This window comes from Panicum virgatum, chromosome 3K (assembly GCF_016808335.1).
Source record: "Panicum virgatum strain AP13 chromosome 3K, P.virgatum_v5, whole genome shotgun sequence".
In the NCBI taxonomy this organism is placed as follows: Eukaryota; Viridiplantae; Streptophyta; class Magnoliopsida; order Poales; family Poaceae; genus Panicum; species Panicum virgatum.
The window spans coordinates 13,649,285-13,673,558 of NC_053138.1; the positions used below are offsets into that span (position 1 = coordinate 13,649,285).

At 46.7% G+C, this 24,274-nt stretch overlaps 2 protein-coding genes, 1 long non-coding RNA gene and 1 other non-coding gene across 5 annotated transcripts; 3 read left to right on the forward strand and 1 right to left on the reverse strand.

Moving 5' to 3' along the window:
• Positions 1–194: 194 nt before the first annotated feature.
• On the reverse strand, positions 195–856 carry LOC120700496. The gene is made up of 2 exons (XR_005685924.1): positions 508–856; positions 195–383 (listed from the first exon to the last, which is right to left on the reverse strand). It is a non-coding gene; the product is annotated as an uncharacterized LOC120700496 (long non-coding RNA).
• A 1,729-nt stretch (positions 857–2,585) lies between these two features.
• TRNAG-GCC lies at positions 2,586–2,656 on the forward strand. The gene has a single exon. It is a non-coding gene; the product is annotated as a tRNA-Gly (tRNA).
• A 97-nt stretch (positions 2,657–2,753) lies between these two features.
• LOC120700497 lies at positions 2,754–5,961 on the forward strand. The gene is made up of 6 exons (XM_039984764.1): positions 2,754–2,905; positions 3,729–4,162; positions 4,267–4,319; positions 4,440–4,474; positions 4,560–4,974; positions 5,493–5,961. The coding sequence occupies exons 1-6, from the start codon at positions 2,877–2,879 to the stop codon at positions 5,658–5,660; spliced, it is 1,134 nt and encodes a 377-aa protein (XP_039840698.1). The 5' UTR covers positions 2,754–2,876; the 3' UTR covers positions 5,661–5,961.
• Positions 5,962–18,580: 12,619 nt separating this feature from the next.
• On the forward strand, positions 18,581–21,742 carry LOC120700498. Of its 2 annotated transcripts, none has more exons than XM_039984765.1 (4): positions 18,581–18,846; positions 20,036–20,211; positions 20,300–20,383; positions 20,602–21,742. In XM_039984765.1, the coding sequence occupies exons 2-4, from the start codon at positions 20,037–20,039 to the stop codon at positions 21,357–21,359; spliced, it is 1,017 nt and encodes a 338-aa protein (XP_039840699.1). In that variant the 5' UTR covers positions 18,581–18,846; position 20,036; the 3' UTR covers positions 21,360–21,742. The 2 variants fall into 2 exon arrangements, with proteins under 2 accessions (XP_039840699.1, XP_039840700.1); XM_039984766.1 differs by having other exon boundaries at positions 18,706–18,846; positions 19,995–20,211.
• Positions 21,743–24,274: the final 2,532 nt, after the last annotated feature.

Below are 24,274 nucleotides of genomic sequence, written 5' to 3' on the forward strand. Positions count from 1 at the left end.
GAAAGAGTGGAACCGGGTCGAGCCTGGGCACGCGGGCCGGACAAAAATAGGGCCGGGTCAGGTGCGCGAGCGAGCGAGCGCTGATTTGGAGCCGAGCTGGAGTGCTGTGTTGGCAGCCACGTGAGCAAAAGTGGTAAAAATATAATAATTTTCACTCTCCAGTGCTAATTTCGTAGTACCAAAAACAAGAGTGCTATCTCAGGAGGCGCACATTGTTATAATGGTATAAAGCTAAATTCCCCCCGGAGGAAGAAACTATCACTGTGCTTTGAGATTTAATTACATGGAATACTAAAACCGGATGATGTTAGTGTTTACAGATGCAAATTGACAGAAGGTGACCGTTGCCCTCAGAGTGGTGAAGTATCATGCTTCGTCAAAGGCTGTAATGAAGTGCAGAATGGAGCAGATTGTCAGGCTCTCTCTCAAACAAGTTACGAAAAAAGAAGGATTTGAAATTTCTCTTGACAAAGCATGGTACTGAAGTGTGATAGAGCTGAAACTTACCTAGATTCTTGGGCTTTTGCTTGGATAAGAACTCGAATCATCCTCAGGCCGCGCTTGCTTCCATCTTAGTTACTTCACTGGTCATACCACTGGTATTAGTCTGCACATGTTTGATGACACTGGTATAGTCTGCTCTTGTTTGATGACACTGGTATCAGTCTGCTCTTGTTGGATTGGATGCCGCTCGTATGAGTCTGCTCTTGTTTGATGTACGTGGCATCAGTCTGCTCTTGTTTGATGTAAGTGGTATCACTCTGCTCTTGTTTTTTTCTGACAAATCCACCTGTTTTGCACAACGAGGTTAGATAACAGTTTGATTTAGCACATGTTTATGATATGTGACATGTGACAAGGTAAGGAACACAGAAAGAACAGAGTACCGACTGGCTGGCTGCTGGCGCACCCCAATCCGTGCCCGCGGGGTCTCGGGCGGCCGACGGGGGACGGCTGCGGGAGCATGGAATGCGCGCCGTCGGGCTCGCCCGCTTCTGGTGGCGCTGCCTTGGCTCGGCTCGGTGCCTCGGTGGGCAACCCCCACCGCCCCCGCACCAGCCACTACGGATATACGACTGCCCCGAGCTGGCGAGCTCTACGGCCGGAGGAGACGGGGAGCACGAGCGGCGGCGGGAGCGCGCGAGGCGGGAGCTTCGGCGGCCGCCCTCCTCGTCGGGCAGCCTCGCCAAGCTGGGGTGCTCGCGGGCGTGGCCGTGGTGGACATCAAATCAAGCACGGGCGGTCGCCAATTTGTTTTGTTTGTGAGATGTTGTGTCTTTCCATTGACAAATCCCAAGCCCAACAATGTGGCGGTACGCCAATTTCATTACTTGTTTCTCAATGCTAATAACATTCATATCGCATAGATTATTATGAGATAGGGAAGAGTTCTGAACGCAAAAAATTCTTGATGAAACTAAGCACGTCAAAAAAAATGAAAAGCTAAACCAAGCACATCATCAACATGGGCTTTTTCAGCATCGTGGTCCGCTTGCTCAAGTTGAACTCTCACTGCCTGGCTTTGTTTGGAAACACAAAACTATTAGCATACACATTACCTCTACTATCAGGATTAACAGCTGGTTATGCATCATACATGAAACAAGCAGACAGTGAACGGTACGCCCTGTTTGGACGTGTCTACGTGCTGACTGAGCGGTCAACCCATGGATAGGCACCTGCCCCTCGCCCCATTGTCATCTGGAGAACTCGAAATATTGTCACTAATGCTAAAACTGAACCTGACCATGTGTTTAACTTCCACATGTTGTATGGATACCCAGATGTGTAGGTATCGTTGTGTTTTTTCGTAGTCGGCACTGCACCAGCGCTTCTTTGGAAAACAATTGATTTGCCTCCTGAACAGTGAACAGGAGCAGTGAACAGGAGTGTTGGGATTTTTTCTTCTGGGCCAGCTCGAAGTGTTCCCCCACATATTCTGCGGTGTTCACTGTTCCTGCAGTCATGACACTTGCAGTTTTCCGAATAAAAGTATTAGCTCGCTCTGAAGCACGAGTAATTTCTGAATAAAATTAGACAACGAACAAAAAGAACAATAAGAGGTATGCGACTAGAAGTCATCATGTCGGTACTCTCTTTGAATAATTTCCTCTTCGGAGCACAATTTTTCCCCCTCCTCCGATGATTTTGGAGACTCTAGCACCCACACCATTTTTTTGGTCCCTGGTGGCTGCTGCCACTATCCAGCGGTTGTCCTCTAATCACGGTAGCCGGTAGCAATTCAGCGAGCTGCCAATCTGCCGCCCAATGACCTGACTTTGATGGCCACGATGTGCAGTGACAGTAAACGTGAAAGGAGGAAGGATCGAGAAAAAGGGGGAAACTGAGGAGGGAGGCCCGTTGTCACATACTCTGTTACTCACGATCTCAAGATGCACCCCAAAAAGGTGTTGACTAATCTTGTCAGGGTGGCTCGAACAACAAGTGCATCTCCGTAATCATTTCTTGTAGATGTATAAGTACCAGGTGCAACTAAGTAAGATCGTATGATCGTAATCATTTCTTGTCAGGATGTTGGGGCTAGACAGATTATTTAATAATGAAAAACAAACTGAATGTAACAAGCACCAGTGGTCTAGTGGTAGAATAGTACCCTGCCACGGTACAGACCCGGGTTCGATTCCCGGCTGGTGCACATCTGTTTTTTATTGGTGATTTACTACTACCATTTTTGCTTCATTCGCTGAACACGTGGGCTGATGAAATGGGCCGTAACGCATAGGCCGGTGAGGTCCAAATCGACCCGAACGAAACACAAGATAAGGTCATTCGCCCCACCTGGCCAGTCCGCTAGCTGCCGGCTGCTCGTCCTCTCGTGGTCTTCGTCGCCGTCGACGGTGCGAGGTCGTGAAGCCATGGCCAACGCCACCGTCCACTATTCCAGGTAACGCCCCACCTTGGCTGCCAATTCTGTTGGATTTTTTCTGCCAAATGTATTTTAGGCTTCAGAGTGTTTGCATGGAAAATGCTGTGCTCGAATCGATCGGCATTAGCTGCGCACGGTACCTGGTGGGGAATAGGGTTAGCAAGGTACGGCGGGAAAGGCGGGCGGGGGGGATGGAGTGCACGGGGAGAGCTCGAATCCCTGGCTGTAGCCTGTGGGGGGAGCGCGTGGCGTCTCCTTGACCGCCGCTCGAGGGGGTCTCGGCGTCTCGCTGCTCCCTTGGAGACATTGAATCCTGACCGCGGGGGCAGTCAGGACTGAGGAGCTCGTGGTTTTATCGAACCTGGTCGAGACGATGCATGAGGTTAGTAATTATCTGAATAAAACGCTGCTAAGTGTTAGTGATGATAACGTACTGATTTTATTGCAAAGTGTTAATGTTTCATAATACTGTACACGCACAATATTTTGAGGGGAAAGATACAGAAATTACAAGAACGGAAATGCAATTGAAAATAGACGGCAATGGTAAAATAGACGGCAATGGTACCACTGAATACCAGTATAGCTTGAATTAATTCTAAAATTCTGCTTTGTCGTTGATTGCAAGTGCAAGGACTTATTAAATCATTGAACTGTGACAAAGCTTATCTCGGCATTAATTCAATGTTGTGCAACCGGATGTTCTGTTACTATTTCACTCAGAACAGAGGGGGGCAGAACAAGGAGCATTGTTCACTAAAGTACTTCTACAATCTTTTATGTTAATATGCTGTATACTGCAAATTAACCTCTGGTTCCTGGACTCAAATTTTGTATGCAGGGCATATGTTCTGATGAGCTTTGAGTGTGGTGCTAGCAGTTCTTCAAGAAAAACATTATCTTGTCGCAAGTGTTGTGCATTGGTGGAGCCAACTTTATCACAGAATGAACTTCGAAAATCAAGTCAATTGATTCAATATCGGGAGCTCATATTGCCCAAGTCATCTCTGAAAGAGCTAGCTTGCGAAGAATTGGTGAATGGAATGGATGACCAATGGTCCAATAATACTTCTTACCCGGACTCAGTTTCAAGGGCACATTATTCCGTGAACAAGAGAGATGTGGAGAAGCAGGTGCAAGATCATCAACTTCACCATCTACAAGGTGACACTTACTTCACTGGTTTGTCGAAGAAGGAAATCGAGAGAAGACGGAAGATTGGCGCTGCAAACAAGGGACAGGTTCCCTGGACAAAAGGCAAGAAATGGAGTGAAGGTACGACCAACCTTTCACTGACAACTTTTGTGGCAGTAGTTTTGCAGCTCGATGCTGTATCATATCATTTTCTTTTCACTGAGGAATATGCTGTTTTCCTGTAGAGCACAAGAAACTCATCAGTCAAAGGACTACTGAAGCTCTAAGAGATCCCAAGGTGATGTCATGTAAGAAAAATTTCACTAGCTATTCTTTCATCAGTTCAAGAGCTACTTGGCTTGAATTATGAACTATCTGGGGAAATTTAATTCCTCCCCCACTTTGTTCCTAAACCCAGGTTAGGAAGAAAATGGGTCACCATCAACAACATAGGTATGGACATGTTTTTCTTATGTAGATCTGTATATGCACATATAGCTCTTCAAATTCTGAAACTATCTGCTCTTTCTTATTTCAGACAAGCGAGCAAAGACAAAATAAGTGCTGCGTTAAGGAAGATCTGGGAGAGACGAATACTTTCTGTCAGATCAAGGCAGAAGGTTATACAAATATGGTCAGATAGTATAGCAGAAGCAGCAAAGAGAGGTGACTACAGCCAAGATAAGCTTGATTGGGACAGCTATGAAAGGATTAAATCCGAGATGATATCTATGTTCCTGTGGAACAAAGAGAGGGGACATACAATCAAAAATCTTAAAAAGGCAGTGGCGAAAATAGCTGCCAAGAAGCTTCAAGCAGCAGGGAGAAGAAAAGTACAGGCTGCAGGGACAAAGAAGTTGAACCCTGAGAAGATAGTGCTACAAAAACCGGATGCTCAACTGACACAAGTGGTAGTATCTGCAAGACCAAAGCTTAAGGAGAGACTAACCAAGGTAATGACCATACCCCCCGTTTCATCCTTTGCCAGATATTTATGTCATGTTACTATGACTTTAGGCTCTCTAGTTTCACAGTTCTCTCTCTTTTGATTTGAAATTGATAAGCACAATTCTGAATTTTCTTTCTATATTACCCAAAAAGACTTTTGGGTGTCCTCTTTATTAGCATAATAATCCTTTTCAGAAAAAAGAAATGTTTCCAAATATTTTTCTTGATGAGCTGATTAGACCCTGTCTTTACCTACCAGTTATCTTTGCCAGTTTTTTGGGTAAGTCCATTAGTTATCTTTGCCAGTTGTTTTGGGTAAGTCCATTCCCTTCATTTATGGTAAAGCAGGGTCCGGCCACACATTTTCTTGTTTGTCATAACGCACACGGCACACATTCTGTCTAAAGTTACCTTCTGGCACCGTTTTATTGAGATATGCCGCCATATCATTTCATTCACATCTGCCTTTATCATGACCCGATACTAACTCTGAAGTTTTTGCTTTTTCCCTTCATGATTCAAGTGGCACGGTCGAAAAAAAGAGCTTGAAACTGTGATAAGTTCACGGGCAAGGAAAAGAGGATCGCGAAATCTATCACGAAGGCAGATGACAGCAGAAAGACGTGCAGAAGTGGACTTGGTCGGGCTTAACGCTCCTTCAGGCCCGGGTGCAGGAGCATCCCTTATCTAGGAAGGATGGTTGTCCAGATGTCCACGCGCTGGCACATGACTCGAGCTTCCGAGGAACCGAGAGCTTGCAGTCACCTAATAAAGAAGCCATTAGGCATGGTGTTTTTGTGTCCATAAGAAACGAAGGAAGGTTTGAGTGGAAACTGTGTGTAGCACGTACTCTATTTGCAAGCAGAACGAGAACGACCTGGCTGAGAAAATTGTGACACGAGTTGTGATGACATCTGACTGTATGTGATCACTTCGTTGATCTGAGCGAAGCTTTCCGAAGAGAAATATATGACACACTCCAAAGGATGCTATATCCAGTCCAGAAAATATGCCCAACCTTTTTTCGCGCAATGTGCTTGTACGTCCAAATCTCCTAGCGCCTCACTCTCTCCGCTCACTCCCTACTCACGTGAGCCCGAATCCTCTGACTCCGACCCTTGTTCCACTCCGCAAATATCACGAGTCGCTCGGGTCATGGGTAGTTAAACCATCACATAAGACTCAATAATAATTCTTTTATTTCAAAATAATTTTTTTCTGAAACAAATTTTTTGTATTGTCCGAACAATTAAAAATTTGTTTCGGAACAAAAAAATTTGTTCCACATATGGGCCGATTTATTGGACTATCTTAGGTTAAAATATAAAATCTGGAGAGGATGGAACTAGTGTAAATTTGCTGGAGGTCAGACGAGTGACCCCACAGCGCCCTTCCGCTCGGCGCGCATAGTTCACGCCAGGCGGCGGCGCGGCAAGTGGCATGGGCCATGGCGGTCGTTGCGACTATCAGAACAGCCTAGCCGCTCAGTTGCCGCCATGGTTTACGAAACCGGTGGGAACCGGTCCGGTTTGACCGGTTTGGGCCGGTATCACAAATTCAAAATTCAAATTTGAATTCAAAAAAATGAAAAATTTCCAAAAAAATTCTAAAAATACTTCAAGGTGCGACGAATCTAATGGTGTCAAAATTTTTCAAAAATTCGTTCATTTAGTATAGTTTGCAGAATTTTGAAGTTAAACAAAAAAAGCGTGCATACAAAAGTATACAAATACAATGTAAAAATAGTACAAAAAGAGTTGGAGGGTTCATTTAGACTAAAATATGTTATACAAATATTTATTTAGTATACTTTGCGGGCATTTGAATTTAAACCAAAAAAGAAAAAAAATTGAATTTGGCCAGTTACCAGTCAAACCGACCGGTAAACCGGTCCGGTAAGCCGGTAGGAACCGGTTGAACATGCGATTTTGAATCTGATTTTGAATTTGACCGATTTCCACCGGTTTTCGGTCAAACTGGTTCGGTAAACCGCTACCGGACCGTGCCGGTTTTACCGGACCGGACGGTTTATTTAACCCTGGTTGCAGCCCAGCCAAGCGACTGCGGGCCAGTAAGCACTGTGATCTTTACTTTTGGCGTCTGCTTCCGGTCTCAAGTGGCGAAGCGGGTGCAGAGCAGCTCTCCTGTATGGTTGGAAGACTGGCTGCCACCGGGAACATGTCACAGCTATGCGTCCATCACCTCGTTCCCCACCGGTAGAGGGCGCTGAGGCGACCATACCCCGTGCAGCAGCAGTGGCAGATCTAGAATTTAAAAAGAAAAAAAACTAATATACGACCCGTCACACAACCGCACGACCGCGCGACTGCGCGCGCGGCCCACCTCCGGCCTGTCATGCGTAGCGGCCCGTCAAATTCCATGTACCCTGTACAGTCTGTATTGCGTCCACAGCCCAATAACTCCACCCGTACCTGCGTACTGATATTGTTGCCTTTTGCATGCCTACGTACACTCCTATGAAAAGAAAATATAGTATGAAGTTATTCTAAAAAACATTTTATCTACCTCATATTACCTCCATTTCGAGAACCGATTACCAATGTGTTCTACGCAACGAGACGAACAAAACTAGACTCTACTTGTATATATGTTAACGATGTCTTACGCCAGTAGCAACTTATGTGATGATTTGCACTCTTTCTGTAGCAATTTATGTGTATATAATATTACTGTAGTAATAACTTATGTGTATATCAACTATGGTTTTGTATCAACTCATGTGTATCAGTGTATGATCGATTTTATTTGCAAAAACATGTATCTTATATGTGGGACAACTTATGCGTATAATAGATAATTTTGTTTGTTCGTGGCAACTTATGTTTATAATGTTTATAAGTTATAACAGAATATGCTTATGTGGCAATTTTATTTTTTAATAATTTAAAAATATTTTTGCAATAACTTTTATGTTATATGTGTAGCAAGTTATGTATTATATGCGTGGCAACTTATATGTATGAAACCTTCTGTTTTGTGGCAACTTAGTGTATAATATATAGCAACTTGCCACTTGTATAAAATATCTTCAAAATATATGCAAGTGAGATCTAGTTTTGACTATCTCATCACGCTGATCACACTGGTGTATTCAAAACGGAGCTCGTACGTAAGAGATAAATATTTTTTAGAAAGCTATTTTATAGTTAAAAAAGTTAGTTTAATGTCCGTAAACTATACGTGAAGGTAAAAAGCGGAAGCCAAAGGGTCGCGCTGTGCCTGCACGCGACCGGTCGCGGGTTCGTCCATTTAAAAATTATATATAGATAATCTTTAATCCTAGAAACTTTAAATTCTTTTAATCTGTTGTCGGTCGAAACCCACCGGCGAGCAGCGACAGGCAACACGAAGAGCCGGGAGGTCGCCGGGGCGCTGGCAGGCACTGCTCCCTCGTCGACGGCCCGCAATTCCAGCAACGCGCCGCGGCTTGTGAAGACGCAGGGCGTGCCACCTGACCTATACCCGATCAGGAAGGTGCGGACGTGCTTGCGATGATTGATCTGCATACACAAACACGTGGAAACGTAAGTCCGAGCCATAGTCGGCTCCCCGGGACGACTCTTGCATCGGCTTTAAAGAGCTGATCGAGTCCCGGTGTCAGATGGGATCTGTTGCATCCGGATGTTGACAAATAAAGCAAATAACTGTAAAAGTTGCTTCAATTAAATCTAATTTATCTAAACCACAACGGTAAAAGCTTCACTGCTAGATCGGAACATCCTACACGTGATTGGGCCTAATAAACGTAACAGATAACTAAACCATAACCAAAACAGAGGCCTAAGAACTAGCAAGAGCCGATTCCCAGATCAATTCCTTGTTAAGACTAAAGCAGAGCATCTAACACGCCACCGGATCGTCCAACCCGTTTGCAAGGCCTAACCTAGCAGATATTACGCCAACTCTCAAGAATAAGAGCAAACCGTAACAGATCAGATCTACTAAACATAAAGGAAGTAGGGTGTTGCCTTTACGCAGCTAACTCTGCGCAACAAGAGCTAGTATAAGATGATAACATGATATTCGTAGACAATAAGCAACAAAGCACGACAGATCTACCAAAAGCCATGCTACGAACATCAGGATAACTAGTACTACTCGCCATCAAAAATGCTTCAGTACGAGTAATACCAAGGTAAAAGCAAGAACAATGCTGCCCTGATCACGCGAAGCGATCAGGGCAGCATGGCGCTTACTTGGATGAAACCCTAGAATTAGGGGTGGCGGTGCACCGAGGTTTGTTGTGGTGGAGACACCCGCCGTGTGTAAACGAATGCCGTCATCTTTATTCAATAGCATATGAGTACATATTTATAGTCCGGAGACTTCTTGCCGTGCAAGGCAACCTCTAAACTCTTTCCTAAACGAAGACTAGAGATAGATTACAACTCAATAAAGACTCGAAGATTAGATAACATGATCTAGACTCTTCCCTCCACCAGTCCAGATCTTCATGAAGCTTCCAAATATCAGCCGAAACATGCCGTATAATTGTGGCAGATTATGGTCGTCCTACTGTTTCGACAGTTCCTGTCAACTCCGAGCGAATCTGGATGTGATTCTAGTTGTATTGGAAAGCTTATCTCCTTAGCTTTCCATGCATATCTAGAACATCCAAAACGGAGTCCATATGTGGCCTGGCGTCCATTTTTGCGCAGCCTCTTCCTGCAGTCCGAACCAGCCTCACGAATAGACTGGGCTTCAACATGGATTAGGCCCGTAACTCCATCTCGGCTTGAGCCTTGAGTGCACAGTTATCATCATATTTGGCCAAACTTATGATAAAAGCCTGGCTAAGTGGACTCCTTTACCGTGGGCTTCTTCTGACATTTGGCCTACCAATCCCGGTCAAATTCTGGCGATAACACATGCCCCCCAAGTTTGGCCAAATATGATAAAATCTTCTATGCGCCAGTCGTAAAGCAAATAAGAACATCATCTCCTCAAATTGTCTTCTCATGCCACTGATGGTCTTGTCCCCCGAGCCAATAGATCGGCTATTAGCCAACTGACTTTGTGACCGATTGCTTGAACCGGCCTCACGCCTTCCTCGACCAATCTCAATGTTGTTGCAGACCAGTCCTAGTTTTCATATTCCATGGATGGCGCTGACTTACGGGATCATCCTCAAGCTTCATCAGATCAGCATCAACATACTTGGCCTCTTCTTGATGATCGTTGATCGCCAGGAGTTGGTGAAGACATAGATATTCAATAGGTAGTCGATTCTCCATCGAATAAATAATAATGTGGGCTACATGGATTACCTGCAAAACAATCACTTGCCGGACCGGCTCTACAAAGATCATTGTGAATCGGCTAAAAGCCGATGGATCATATTTAGTTAGGCAAAAGTCATGCAAGCCGACCCAACATCAAAAAATCTCTTCCCCCACAAAAATATGCTATGTCATGCAAAGGGTGAGTGTGAGCTTCCAGGTATGTCTCAAAGCATTTACAAGTGCTAGCATGTATATACAGTGAGGGTATAGCATAAAGACACCGCATAGAAAAGCTCAAAAGAATATATCTATATTAGAACATGAGCAGGCAATTTTTAAGATTTTCAAAATAAAAAGCATCACCACTTAGCCCAACCAACTAGTACATTAAAGCATGACAAGCAAAAACCAGCAAGTACCTACACCAGTGAGCTTTTTCCAATATAATGATCTTTTAACAAGCTTGATTACTCATGCCCTCAGGTCTTGCAGGTTAAAACATATTGCATTTGAAACTCAAACAAGCCTTTTGTTATGTGCCAGGGGTTATTTGCTTATCAGGCCACTTCTTACCAACCAATGCTAAGCCTAGGTCCATTGAACCATTAGAAGCTTAAAGCAAGGTTTTGGTCATTCACAGCCTAGTCCAAGTTCATGCTAAAGTGCAATAGCAAGCAGTCCCGAACTAGATCAGTGAGACAAAACAAACTCACCTGGATCTTTTCATTATAGCACAGTATGGACATCATTCAGATTTTAATGTAATTTAGCACAAGATTATCATATAAGCATTGAGACTCGAGCTGCATAAATGATTCCAAGAAAAGGATATAGCTACCAGGCATGTACAAGATAGTAAAAGCAAAGTCAGCCTACACATACTAGTAGCCAAGTAAAGTGGTGACCATATTTCAGATTTTCAAAAAAATAAAAGCCATGCTCGGTATCAGATATTCAACATATTCAAATGAGCCTAACCACACATGGTCACCAGCATCCACACCTCAAAATATATACATGAAACACAAGTAGAAGCTACTAAGCATACAAGGAAGCTAGTGCAAGTGATAAACGCATATACTGTATGATGATGCAATGGTAGGTTTGAATATTACCAATAAAATTGGCTGTTGACGAGCCGATGGTTAAAATCCCGCCTAGTCCGTACTTGCCATAATGCATTCTCATCACAACTATCGGCTATTAGAAAGCCGAACATCTGTAGCCTAAAGTCCGATCAACACATCGCAATCGTAGAGAGCTCTTCAAATGCTGTGTCGACATGGATGAAGTAACCAATGTTGATCGCAATGACGGAACACAGAAGTTGAATCAGCCAGCTGATGTGATGAATGCCCTGACCCTCTATCCGCGGGGGTCGGGCGAGACGGACCCGTCCGTAGGCGACGAATACCCTGACCCCGTAGGAGCCGCATTCGCCGATGTCAATGGTGTCGCAGGAATAGGAATAGCCGATGACGACGACGATGCAGAAGTACTGTTGGCCGGATCGATCGGCTAATGTATCAGACACTCCCACGCCCACATGGGAGCAGAAGTAGCCGATGTCGATGGCTGGAACTGCGAAGGAGCGGAAGTAGCCAATGGCGAAGAAGCTTGTAGGAGCACCGGCGGTAATTCTTCATCCGGACGAAAATTTTTGTATGGGTCTCCATATTTCATCACCAAATCTCCACTTATGCCCCCCGAGCCGGATCCTTCATGTATTGGAGGAGATTGGCTCTCCAATCGGCCGTGCCCAATTCACTATGAACCAGAGAATTCAGACGTTTTGCCGCCGATTGCTGGAATCGGCTGTGTTTGGGACTGATCTGCCCATCGGCCCGGACTCAGATATTAGCCATGCAGCAAATTTGTTCTGCTACTATTTCTTTTGACTTTCTTTTTCTGGCATTGCATCGGCTGGGGCCGGTCGCTTAGATCGGCCACTACAGGGCATGATCCCGTAAAATTCATGAAGTGGTGCCAGAATGTGTTTATTCTATGAGGCCAGTGGATAAGACCAGCCGCAACCTGTTTTTTGTTGCTTCGATCCGATCACAGTCTTCCGGCATGATCCCTGAGATCGGCTCTTGTCCTTCCGCGTCCTAGGCGTTCATATCTGCAAGCGAAATCCCGCTGGAATCATCTGCATGGACCACCTCCACTTCATCGTCATCCCATTGGACCAAACACTGGTGCATCGTGGAAGGAACACAACAATTGACGTGAATCCAATCCCTCCCAAGCAGCACTGTGTACGTACTCTTACTGTTGACGATGAAGAACGAGGTTGGGACGGTCTTGCGGCCAACTGTCAACTCCACATTGAGGACGCCCTGTGCCTCCGACGGCTGGCCGTTGAAATCATTGAGCATCATGTTGGTCTTGATAAGATCAGCAGCAGAACGACCCAATCGGCGCAGTACTGAGTACGGCATTAGATTGACCGCGGCGCCAGTGTCGACCAACATCCTGTTCACAGGCTTGCCGTCGATGAGGCCTTTGAGATATAATTCCTTCAAGTGCTTGTAGCTTTTCTCCTTGGGCTTCTCAAAGATGATCGGCTGTGGGCCAAGATCCAGCTGTGCGATAGCCAATTCCTCCGATTGGGGTGCCCGAAACTCCGACGGGAGCATGGACACCATATTCACATCAGCCGATGGCTTCTCATCGGCTTTTGTCTGCTTGGGGCGCCACTCTTTTCTTGGAGGGCGCCTTTCTACCCTTCGTGGGTGCCTGACTTGTTCCGCGAGGTCTAGACGCGTCTCCCTCAGCACGTCAAGGTATCTTGCTTCTGCCTCTTCTAGATTGCGCAAGCGCTGCACTCTGTGCTTCTGCGAACGATTAAGCCCGTCAGGACACCACCGTGAGCGATGGTACCTGTCTTCTTCTTCTGGCTCGAAATCACCCCTGGTCGGCCGCTCAACATGTTCGTCGTGACACACTTTGGGCCCCAAGCGCCGGAACACCGATGTCTCGCCTGACTGGCGTGTCCGAGGCCTGCACTCCAGACAATCATCTATAGTGGGCAATCGGCTCATGCCGGAATTCCAGCAGTACCTGAAGAACGGGCAATGCCAGTGGTTGCGTATAGCCTGGTGCCTCCCTAGCGTCCTCCCTGTGCGGTGCTCATACTCCTCCTCTTCCGATTCATACCGGCGACGCAGCTTGTACTGATACTGGTATTTTTCCAGAAGCCGATTGGAAGCTGGGAGCTGATTGCGGATGTGACGCACTTCTTCTTCAGTAACATGTCGCTGCTCCGGCTCGTGTTTATCTTGGGGCCGTTTGCCAGAAGCGGCCTCTTTCCTTTGCTCGTCACGGCGGCGCATGGGTCCCGCCATGTTGATTTGGAATGCCAAGTTCTGGCCCTTGGGTCCGAAACCTGACAGCTCCACCACGTTAGCCTGTGGGAACGGTTGACTGTCCACTTTCATCGTATGTTGGGCCAGAATTAATCGGCCCTGCTCGATAGCCGATTGAATCTGCCGACGTAGCTCCTTGCAGACATTTGTAGCATAGGTGAACGAGTGGTGCCACTTGCAGTACAGCCTTCCCTGCAGCTCCTGTGCCGTTGGTAGCTTGTGATTCTCTGGGAGCTTCAGCTGCTTTTCCTTGAGCAGTAAATCGAATATCTGCTCTGCCTTGGCCACGTCAAAGTCAAAGCCCTTCATAAGCACCTTCTGTTTGACCCACTTGCACGGGACGGGGTTTGCCCCCCCCCGGGTCCACTATGCCACAGCCACATCTTGTTCCTCGCCAAAATCATCGGAATCACCTGCTTGGGCCACATTCACGTGGCGCTTGAATTTTTCCTGGTACAGATCAGGGTGGTAGTGTTCATACGCCGTGAGCTTCTGCACCATGTGTGCCAGAGAGGTGAATTCTAACTGAAAAACCAGATCCTTGATCGGCTTAGCAAGTCCCAGAACTGCCAAATCAACCGCCTCCTTTTCCGTTATGCGCGATGTGTAACATCGGTTCTTGACCTCTCGAAAGCGATGCACGTACTCTGAGACACTTTCCCCTCGCTTCTGCCTGACTTGGGCGAGGTCGGCGATCCCGGCTTCAGCAGCCTCTGAATGATACTGGGTGTGAAACTGATCCTCCAGCTGCCTCCAAGTCCGAATCGAATCTGGGGGCAGTGATGTATACCATCCAAAAGCTGAACCTGTTAGAGACTGGGAGAAGAAACGGACCCTCAGAGGATCCGATACCGAGATCATCCCAAGCTGCGTCAGGTATCGGCTCACATGTTCAATGGAGCTAGCTCCTTCTGATCTGCTGAATTTGGTGAACTCCAGAAGCCAATACTTGGGTGGCAACGGGATCAAATCGTAGTCACTTGGATACGGCTTGGAATAGCCGATCACCGTTCTTTTGGGCAGGATGCCAAACTGGTCCCTTAGTATTGCACTGACCTGCTCCACACTAAGAACTCCTAGGGCCGAGGGTTCAGCACTCGGCCCGGTAGCGTACTTTGCTAGCCATGCTTGTTTCTCCACATCTGCTCCTGAGGCTCCTGTACCCACCAGCTGTCTCGTGCGTGTTGGACTGATATTGTCAGGTATGTACACGCACGTGTAGCCGTGCGGGATCTCTTTGGGCGGCTCACTCAGGAACTGTCCCTCCCCGGGATCACCGCCGATCTTGTAGACGGCGTAGATCGGCGAACTCTGCTGTCCTGCTGCCGCGAGCAAGTATGATACTAGCGGCCTAGATTGCAATGCAGCTTCCCCCCTATGACTCCCCAGGACTGGTCCCGATGGGCAGTACTGGTTCTTGATCACCTCCTGGACAACACGATGTGCCACGCGCTCAAGCTCATTCACCAGGCTCTCTGAGTACCGATGAAGCGTATGAGCCACCATATAGTTCATCTCCTGGCGTAGAGCCCTGGTGCGCTCCTCTGATGGCACAAACAGATCAACGTTGTCGAGAGCGCCCTCTGGTGAGAACCCCTTCCACCTGATGCCGTGGTTGCGGGTCCTCTCGAAAGAGCCGATGAGATCGGCTTCCAACAAAGCTTTGATCTCATCATACTTCTTCTTATGTTTAGGAGGGAGCTCTTCATACGTGATGGGCTTGGGAGCGGGTTCTTAATCTTGAGCTCCTGCCATCTCTGCAGTGGGCGTTGTTGTTGATGAAGGTCCCACCGAGCGTACCAAAATGTGTTGTCGATCGAAACCCACCGGCGAGCAGCGACAGGCAACACGAAGAGCCGGGAGGTCGCCGGGGCGCTGGCAGGCACTGCTCCCTCGTCGACGGCCCGCAATTCCAGCAACGCGCCACGGCTTGTGAAGACGCAGGGCGTGCCACCTAACCTATACCCGATCAGGAAGGTGCGGACGTGCTTGCGATGATTGACCTGCATACACAAACACGTGGAAACGTAAGTCCGAGCCGTAGTCGGCTCCCCGGGACGACTCTTGCATCGGCTTTAAAGAGCCGATCGAGTCCCGGTGTCAGATGGGATCTGTTGCATCCGGATGTTGACAAATAAAGCAAATAACTATAAAAGCTGCTTCAATTAAATCTAATTGATCTAAACCACAACGGTAAAAGCTTCACTGCTAGATCGGAACATCCTACACGTGATTGGGCCTAATAAACGTAACAGATAACTAAACCATAACCAAAACAGAGGCCTAAGAACTAGCAAGAGCCGATTCCCGGATCAATTCCCTGTTAAGACTAAAGCAGAGCATCTAACACGCCACCGGATCGTCCAACCCGTTTGCAAGGCCTAACCTAGCAGATATTACGCCAACTCTCAAGAATAAGAGCAAACCGTAACAGATCAGATCTACTAAACATAAAGGAAGTAGGGTGTTGCCTTTACGCAGCTAACTCTATGCAACAAGAGCTAGTATAAGATGATAACATGATCGCGTAAAGACAACATGATATTCGTAGACAATAAGCAACAAAGCACGACAGATCTACCAAAAGCCATGCTACGAACATCAGGATAACTAGTACTACTCGCCATCAAAAACGCTTCAGTACGAGTAATACCAAGGTAAAAGCAAGAACAATACTGCCCTGATCACGCGAAGCGATCAGGGCAGCATGGCGCTTACTTGGATGAAACCCTAGAATTAGGGGTGGCAGTGCGCCGAGGTTTGTTGTGGTGGAGACACCCGCCGTGTGTAAACGAATGCCGTCATCTTTATTCAATAGCATATGAGTACATATTTATAGTCCGGAGACTTCTTGCCGTGCAAGGCAACCTCTAAACTCTTTCCTAAACGAAGACTAGAGATAGATTACAACTCAATAAAGACTCGAAGATTAGATAACATGATCTAGACTCTTCCCTCCACCAGTCCAGATCTTCATGAAGCTTCCAAATATCAGCCGAAACATGCCGTATAATTGTGGCAGATTATGGTCGTCCTACTGTTTCGACAGTTTCTGTCAACTCCGAGCGAATCTGGACGTGATTCCAGTTGTATTGGAAAGCTTATTTCCTTAGCTTTCCATGCATATCTAGAACATCCAAAACGGAGTCCATATGTGGCCTGGGCGTCCATTTTTGCGCAGCCTCTTCCTGCAGTCCGAACCAGCCTCACGAATAGACTGGGCTTCAACATGGATTAGGCCCGTAACTCCATCTCGGCTTGAGCCTTGTGTGCACAGTTATCATCATATTTGGCCAAACTTGTGATATAAGTCTGGCTAAGTGGACTCCTTTACCGTGGGCTTCTTCTGACATTTGGCCTACCAATCCCGGTCAAATTCTGGCGATAACATAATCCCTCCTCTGCTTCTGTTCCGCCGGCCTCCACCACCGCTCGCGGCCGTTAGCGAGTCGCCGATAGCTGTTCTACCCACCTTCACACCCCCCCCCCCCGCGCCCCGCCTCATATGAATTCTATGCGTGTGGAAGACGAAGCTCGCCCTCACGATTGCAACAAATGTTCGCCAAATAGGATTTTTGGGTCTTGACAGTGGAAGGATCTCGATCAAGTTATTAGAAGAGTCCTCTTCCCAATCCTCATACAAGCTTCCAAAAGTTAAATATCTCGGGGCTAGATCTCAGCTCAGCGGGATGGTAGCGAATCATAGCTCTAGTAGGCTCTTCATAATTCAATTGATCTTTATATATTTTTAACTCAAAAGTGTACTCCCTTCGTTTCAAATTATAATCTTTTTAATTTTTTAGTACAAATTTGACCACTCATTTTATTCAAGAAAATTATACAAATATAGTCAAATTTAAATTATTTTGAAGAAATTGTATTGATAAAACAAACAACAAAAGAAATAATATTTTGCACAATTTTTCAAATAATAAGATGAGTGATCAAATTTAGATTATAATTTGGAACTAATAATTTGGGATGGAGGGCGTATAAGAGCCTGACTCTTTTTAAACTCGACCCTTAATAGATTAGATAATCTAAAGTACCACCCCTGGGGTTCAACACCTAGCTTGAGGTAATGAGGTGGCAGTCTCGCTCAAGCTCGGCTCGTTGACAGGGCTCAGGGCCTCCGGCCTCAGGTTCATCTTTCTTAAACCCTTTCCCCTTCTTTCGGACTCTCTCCTCTCTTGCTCTTCCTTCTTTGGCGGCGACGACTGGGGGAGCGGCGGCGCCATTTGTTAGACCCAGCCCTTTGCCGGCGACGACAACCCACCAGGTATGCCCGCCCCTTCTCTTTCCTTCAGTTGTGCGAGACGGAGCACCCCAAACCCTAACAAAACTATTTGTATTCGGATCTAAATCCAGTTACAATATATTACCTACTGACTTCGATTTCGTTTGTAAAAATTATCGGGTGTACATGTGTACACCCGTGTCCGCCGCGCAGCCGCCCCTCCGAGTCCGGCCTCTGTTCATCTGTCGTCCTCCTCATCCTCGGCTCCTAACCCCACCTCCACCACTCCTTACTCCTCTGTGCAGACGGATCCGACCCGCCAAGGTGAGCATCCTCTCTCATGTCCCTAATCAGGGCGGGCCCCATTGAATTCAATGGTATTCAGTTGAATGCCAATTATTTTTGAACAAAAATTTTATACATATAGTGTATACTATGTATATAACTCAAATAAATGAAAATATACAACAAAACCTAACTGCTCATCTCTATTTTGGGCAAAAAAAACTCAGCAGCCCAATTTCCTTCCCCCACCGGCGGCCCACGTACCCTAGCATGGCCCAAAATCTGTAATCACCCCCTCCCCCAGCGGCCCAGCCTCCCACTCCCACCGTACCCTGCCCAACCCCGACGCCCCGATCTGTGCCCTGCCAGCCGCTGCCGCCGCCGCCGCCTGGTGGTGCCTCGCCGCCGGCCGCCCTCGCTCGTCGATCTGGGCCTCGCGCGTGCAGATCCGCAGGGCCTGGGGCAGCGGTGCAGTGCCCGAGCGCCGCAGCGGCAGGGGCAGGGGCCACCTCCGCGCTCCCTGCTGCGTGCACAGGGCACAGGCCTGCAGACCGGCCGGCGACTGCGCTCCGCGTAGCGCGCTGCTGGCGCCTGCCGGCGCTGGACTGTCCAGCGGGCAGCGGCCCAGGGGGCAGGCAGGCCTGGGGGCAGGGGCGCACCGCCACCGTGCACGCCACGCCAGTCGACCGAGGCAAAGCCACAGCCTGAAGCAGTGAACTGTGAAGTGTGAACCAATCAACCAAGGTGAGCAGTAGCAGTAGAGCACATGATTGAAATTTATTCATGTTTGCACTCACTTAGCAGCAATGTGACATGTAGTAAGGAAGTTTTTCTAAAACTTGAACACAATTTGTAAGGATGAGGACATCATCAAATATTTTCAAGCCACGAAAGAACGTAAAGTTATCTTAATTTGTAAGCATCCTTGTCAATGACTCAATGTCATTTGTTGTTTTAGAATTTTATCCTCTATTCCACTTTGATATGTTGATCATTTAGTACGTCTATTATCTATATGTTGCACAGTTTCAAATTATGAACAATTTGTGTGCTCGGTACTCAACTATGCACTAGTAATATATATGTCGGGCCATTAAATAAATTTTTTTTTGCACTACTTGAAATTTTGAATACCAATGTCCCAAATCCTGGGCCCGCCCCCAATGTTTTAGTGCTGTTGCAGTAGGCATATCATTTCCAATTCAGCCTGTTCTAATCTAAGGTAGTTCCAATTCAGAACCTTGCTTAGGTACTACTCTTTCACTTGAAAAAGTCCCTTCAATTTGTCTCTCCTAATTGCTACATATGTAATATCAGAGCCCCATATGAGATCTCGATATTAAGATCCATATTCAAAATGCATTATACTATTCAAATTTTTTTAGAGTAAGTATACTATTCAAAATGGAGGGAGGGAATGGGATATGACGGGTGAGATATGTTTTATCCCATGTTTGAATGTAAGGTTTGGGGAAAGGGGAATGAGAGCTCCTTATCCCACCAATCCATTTCCAATGGAAGGGGTGGGTTATGTATGGCTGGGTTATGATGTAATATGGTGTGAAGTTACGAAAATATCCTCAGCATATAAATGAAGCTCTGCATTAAAACCCTTGTGCTATCCAAACAGCACCATAGAGCACAACCCAAACTTGTCTGTAGGTTTTGTTTGATACACATGTAAATAGCTTTTGTTTGGTAATCAAGGTCTTGTGACAAAATCGTCAATCATCTTAACATATTTTGTTTGGTAATCAAGGTCTTGTGACAAAATCGTCAATCATCTTAACATACTCGTATGATGCATCTGTATGTAGCTGAATCATTCCTTTGTCCTGTATAAACATGGTAACTGTGTTGCTTACCACATTGCTATCCATATGTATATGTAGGCTAAGCTGCACACTAGTCTGACGAAATATGTGATTCTTAGGATGAAGTCCAAGGCCAATGGGAGCATACAGAAGGCAGGGAAGGCTAATGATGTCCAAGGAGGACCAAACTGGGTTCTTGTTGCAGGAGGAGTTTTGCTTAGCACACTTTCAGTCAGACTTGGGTCCAAACTGAAGCAAATATTTGTAACCAAGCAGCAAAATACTTCTACCAAAGGTCTGGCTTTAACCATTTGAAGTGTAACCCGTATCACTTTTCCATCTTTGAATGCTTGCTACTGAGTTCTGACTTTGCAAAATTGCAGCCAAAAGAAGGCCTGGGGCATGTGATCTGCACTCCAACCTCTACAAGTTTAGTGATCAAACTAGCTGTCACTGTTATATGTCAGGTGATTTTCTGTACCTGTTTAGTATGTTCTATTGCCTGTAGCCCGCTCATCAGAACCTTGCACCTATACACAATGTTGAGTTCTTCATCTGGCATTAAATTGAGTACCATACAAAACTGCTGAATGCCTATCATAGAATTTTGAAACTGCAGGATTTTATTTCTCCATGAAGCTAAATATGGGAAACAAAATACTTATCCCCTGGTTATCATATGCAGGGCATGCAGATGGAGTGGAGGTCAAGCAAGCACCTCCAAGTCCTATATCCAGATCAACTGAACCATCCAATCTTCTTGTGAAGATACCAGCACCAGAATCAAGCAAAGAGAACAGCGGTGTCATGTGGTCATCATCACCTGACCGGCTTGAAGATCCCCGCAAAACATTTCAGTACTCAAACTGTTCAGGCTCCCCCTCTGTTTCAGAATCAGGATCTGACATTTACAGCAAGCGAGAGGTCATACAGAAGCTGAGGCAGCAGCTCAAGAGACGTGATGAGATGATCATGGAGATGCAAGCTCAGATTGCGGATCTCAAGAACTCTCTCACTATCCAGGTGACACAGAACACCAACTTGCAGTCTCAATTGGATGGCACTAACCGAGATCTGTTTGAATCTGAGAGGGAGGTTCAGCATCTAAGGAAGATCGTCGCAGATCATTGTGTCGCAGAATCGCTCTTGCATGAGAAACCTTTTCAAGCAGGACAGTGGCAGTCAAATGGCACCAATGGGCATGTTAATGGCTATTCTGACAGTAGTCTGGATGACCCTGAGTTACATTGTAATGGTGTGGAGAAGAGGAAAGGAGAGGGAGAGAGGGTGGAGTTGCTAAAGAGAGAGGTTGGTGAGCTGAAGGAAGTTATTGAAGGCAAGGACTTCCTGCTTCAGAGCTACAAGGAGCAGAAGGTGGAGCTGAGCTCTAAGATCAGAGAACTGCAGGAAAAGCTCTCTGCTCAAGTGCCGAACATCTTGTAGTACTCTAGGTTGCCTTGCTACACGGACCAGAAGGTGGTTCTCTGATACAATAAGCAGGGTTTTGCAGAACATCACCAAAATATTTGCCAAGGTCTTTGCAGAATGTTAGGTTGTTGATTGATTTTTCTCCCATTTTAGTCATGGTGTCAAGTCGATTTGCTTTCTGAATATTAGGAAGGGTCTCTTCTTTATTCATTCATTTCTCAGACCTAGGTAGTTGGTTGTTCAATCAATGGTGAACTTGGTGCCTAGGCATTTGTACAGGTCTTCCATTTTCGTACAATTGTGCATCTTGCCTCCTCTTTTGGACCGGTATGGTTCAGAAGGGCCGGCCTTTGGAATGGATGGGTTGCTAAGCCCACGTATGGCATTTGCCTCATTTATCGTCGTGCTTGTGGTGTCTCATGTTTTTTTTTAACTTAAGTGGTGCCTCATGTTTGCAAAGATAGTTCACTTCAGATGTTTTGCTTGGTTGATTACGTGGGGTGGGGAAGGTATTTTTTCCGCATTTTTTCTTAAAAGATCTCATAGATTTCCGCTTCTGCCGCCAAGTCGGGAGGAATTTAGTCTTCCTGCTGCCACCAATATAGGACAAGTGTTTCCACCATGAATTGAGTTATTGCTGCCAAGTGTCAGCAACAATGTTGCGCCCTGAAACCTGGCACTTTACTAGCCCTTTTGTGGCACTGCATTTGTGGTGGCAGGTGTTTGTTTTCATCAGATTTGTGCCGCAACTTGGACGGATGAGCACCACACAAAAAAAATGCGTGCTTGCAGGCAAGCTGGACTTGCACTCCCAACCAGGTGGATCATCATTGGAACTTGGAAGGCCAAGATGCAAGACCTCGTTCACTCATTCATTGGCGTCAACTCCTGCTGCGATGCGAGCCCTCCGTCCAAGGCAGCTCAGGTGCACGCATTCATTCGCTGGCCGCCGGTGAGCCCTCCCAATTCAACTCTCCCTCCACCCTTTCAACCAGACAAACGGCCATAGACTCTCGCACAGTGCTCGTTGGCAGCGGAAGTACAGAGCGAGCAGTGGATGCGCGTCGTCACGCGGATCAGCGGCCACATCGGGCCACGGAATAGGTAGGTACGTGGTGGTGTGATTGATGACGAGACGCCAACTTGGCTAGGTCGTCGTCGGCCATGGCTGGGCCGGCAAGAGCAGGGGCGAGACAGCTGCGAGCTACACAGCGACAGGAGTCAGCAGCCGGCCGGCCCCGGGCCGTGTCCTCATCGATGGTGCTGGTACACGGCTTTCTCCTCCCTCATCTACCCGGATTCGAGTCCGTCGACTCTTCGATATCCATCCATCGAGACATTTAATTTAATTCTCGGAGAAACGAGAGAATAAGACATCCCCCACCATTATTTTTCTTCCTCCGGCAGGAGCACAAGAAGGGTGTCTGATCGCCACACTCATAGTACACAGCTGGACCCCGGGTCCCATCGGAGCCGTCCATCCTCTCATCCGACGGCTCTCAGACCAGCCAGCTGGCTGGCACTTGGGCACGACAGCGTGCGCGGTGGTCCCACCCCCAGTCTATGAGCTGGAAGCAGCGGCAGTGCCCGCACGGCACTGCAAGGGCACGGAGATGCCGCGCGACCCACACCCTCCGTCCAGCCGGCGGCCGCGACGTGCAGACGCCGCGCCGCATGCCCGTGCCCCGATCGGTCATGTGTAGGAGCAGCAGCGCGCCGCGAGCGAGGTCACCAGGGTGTGGCTGGACAAGGGCCCCACCCGGCGGCCTGCCCTCACCTCACATGCCGCGCGCCCGGACAAGGCGCTGCCTCGGAGGCTTGCGCGCGGGGCGCCGCCCGCTGCTGTCGATGGCTAGCTGTAGCCGGGGGGCGTTTAGTTCCCAAAACCAAAAATTTTTGGATGTCTCGTCGTTGTTTGACCAGATGTCGGGAGGGTTTTTCGAACACTAATTAAAAAACTAATTTCAGAATTCACTTGGAAATCGCGAGACGAATCTTTTGAGGCCTTTGACCGCATCATTAGCACATGCGGGTTACTGTAGCACTTATGGCTAATCATGCACTAATTAGGCTCAAAAAATTCGTCTCGTCGTGTACATCAAAACTGTGTAATTAGTTTTGTTATTTAATTATATTTAGTGGTTCATACATGTGTTTAAAGAGGAGGTGAAAATTTTTGGGTGAAAATTTTTGGGAATTAAACGGGGCCTCAAGCAAAGCCCTTGGCGCCTGCTGTGAGAATCTCCTTGCTTACGTATTCCTCAGGACACCGACCAGTGATGGCCACACTGCGACAAGCGTACAGCTCTGGCGCGTTGGGTGTACGTGCATTGGCAGAATGATTCTGTTGGTGTGACAACTAGCTTGGGAGAGGCACCACTGAAAGTCTGAGGCCCTGTTTGGATCCATTTTTTTCAGAAGTCTCTATCATATTAAAAAGAATTTTACTATTTTATAGTATTAAATAAAATCTGTTTATAAATGTTTTTTTGACAGTTGAGTGCTTTTTCGCGAGACGAATCTAATGAGCCTAATTAATTCATAATTTGCTACAGTAATGCTACAGTAACCGTTCGCTAATCATGGATTAAGATACCTCATTAGATTCGTCTCGCAGTTTAGCCACAGAGTTCTGGAGTTAGTTTTATAATTAATATTTATTTAATACTTCTAAATACTAAAAAGTCCCTGGGACTTTTTTTAAGTCTCTATTCCAAAACACCCCCAAAAACTGAAAGATCGATTGAACAAGACAAACAAATCGGTGCTTCAAATCGATGGCCGTATGTATATACACATACAGATATACGGAGTATAATTATATTTATTCGCTTACTCCAAGCAGCTACCAGTGTTCGTAGAATCAAAAAAAAAAAGCTACCAGTGTTCGTCCGGGCCGGGGCAAAACAGGCAAAGGTAGGTTGCTGTCC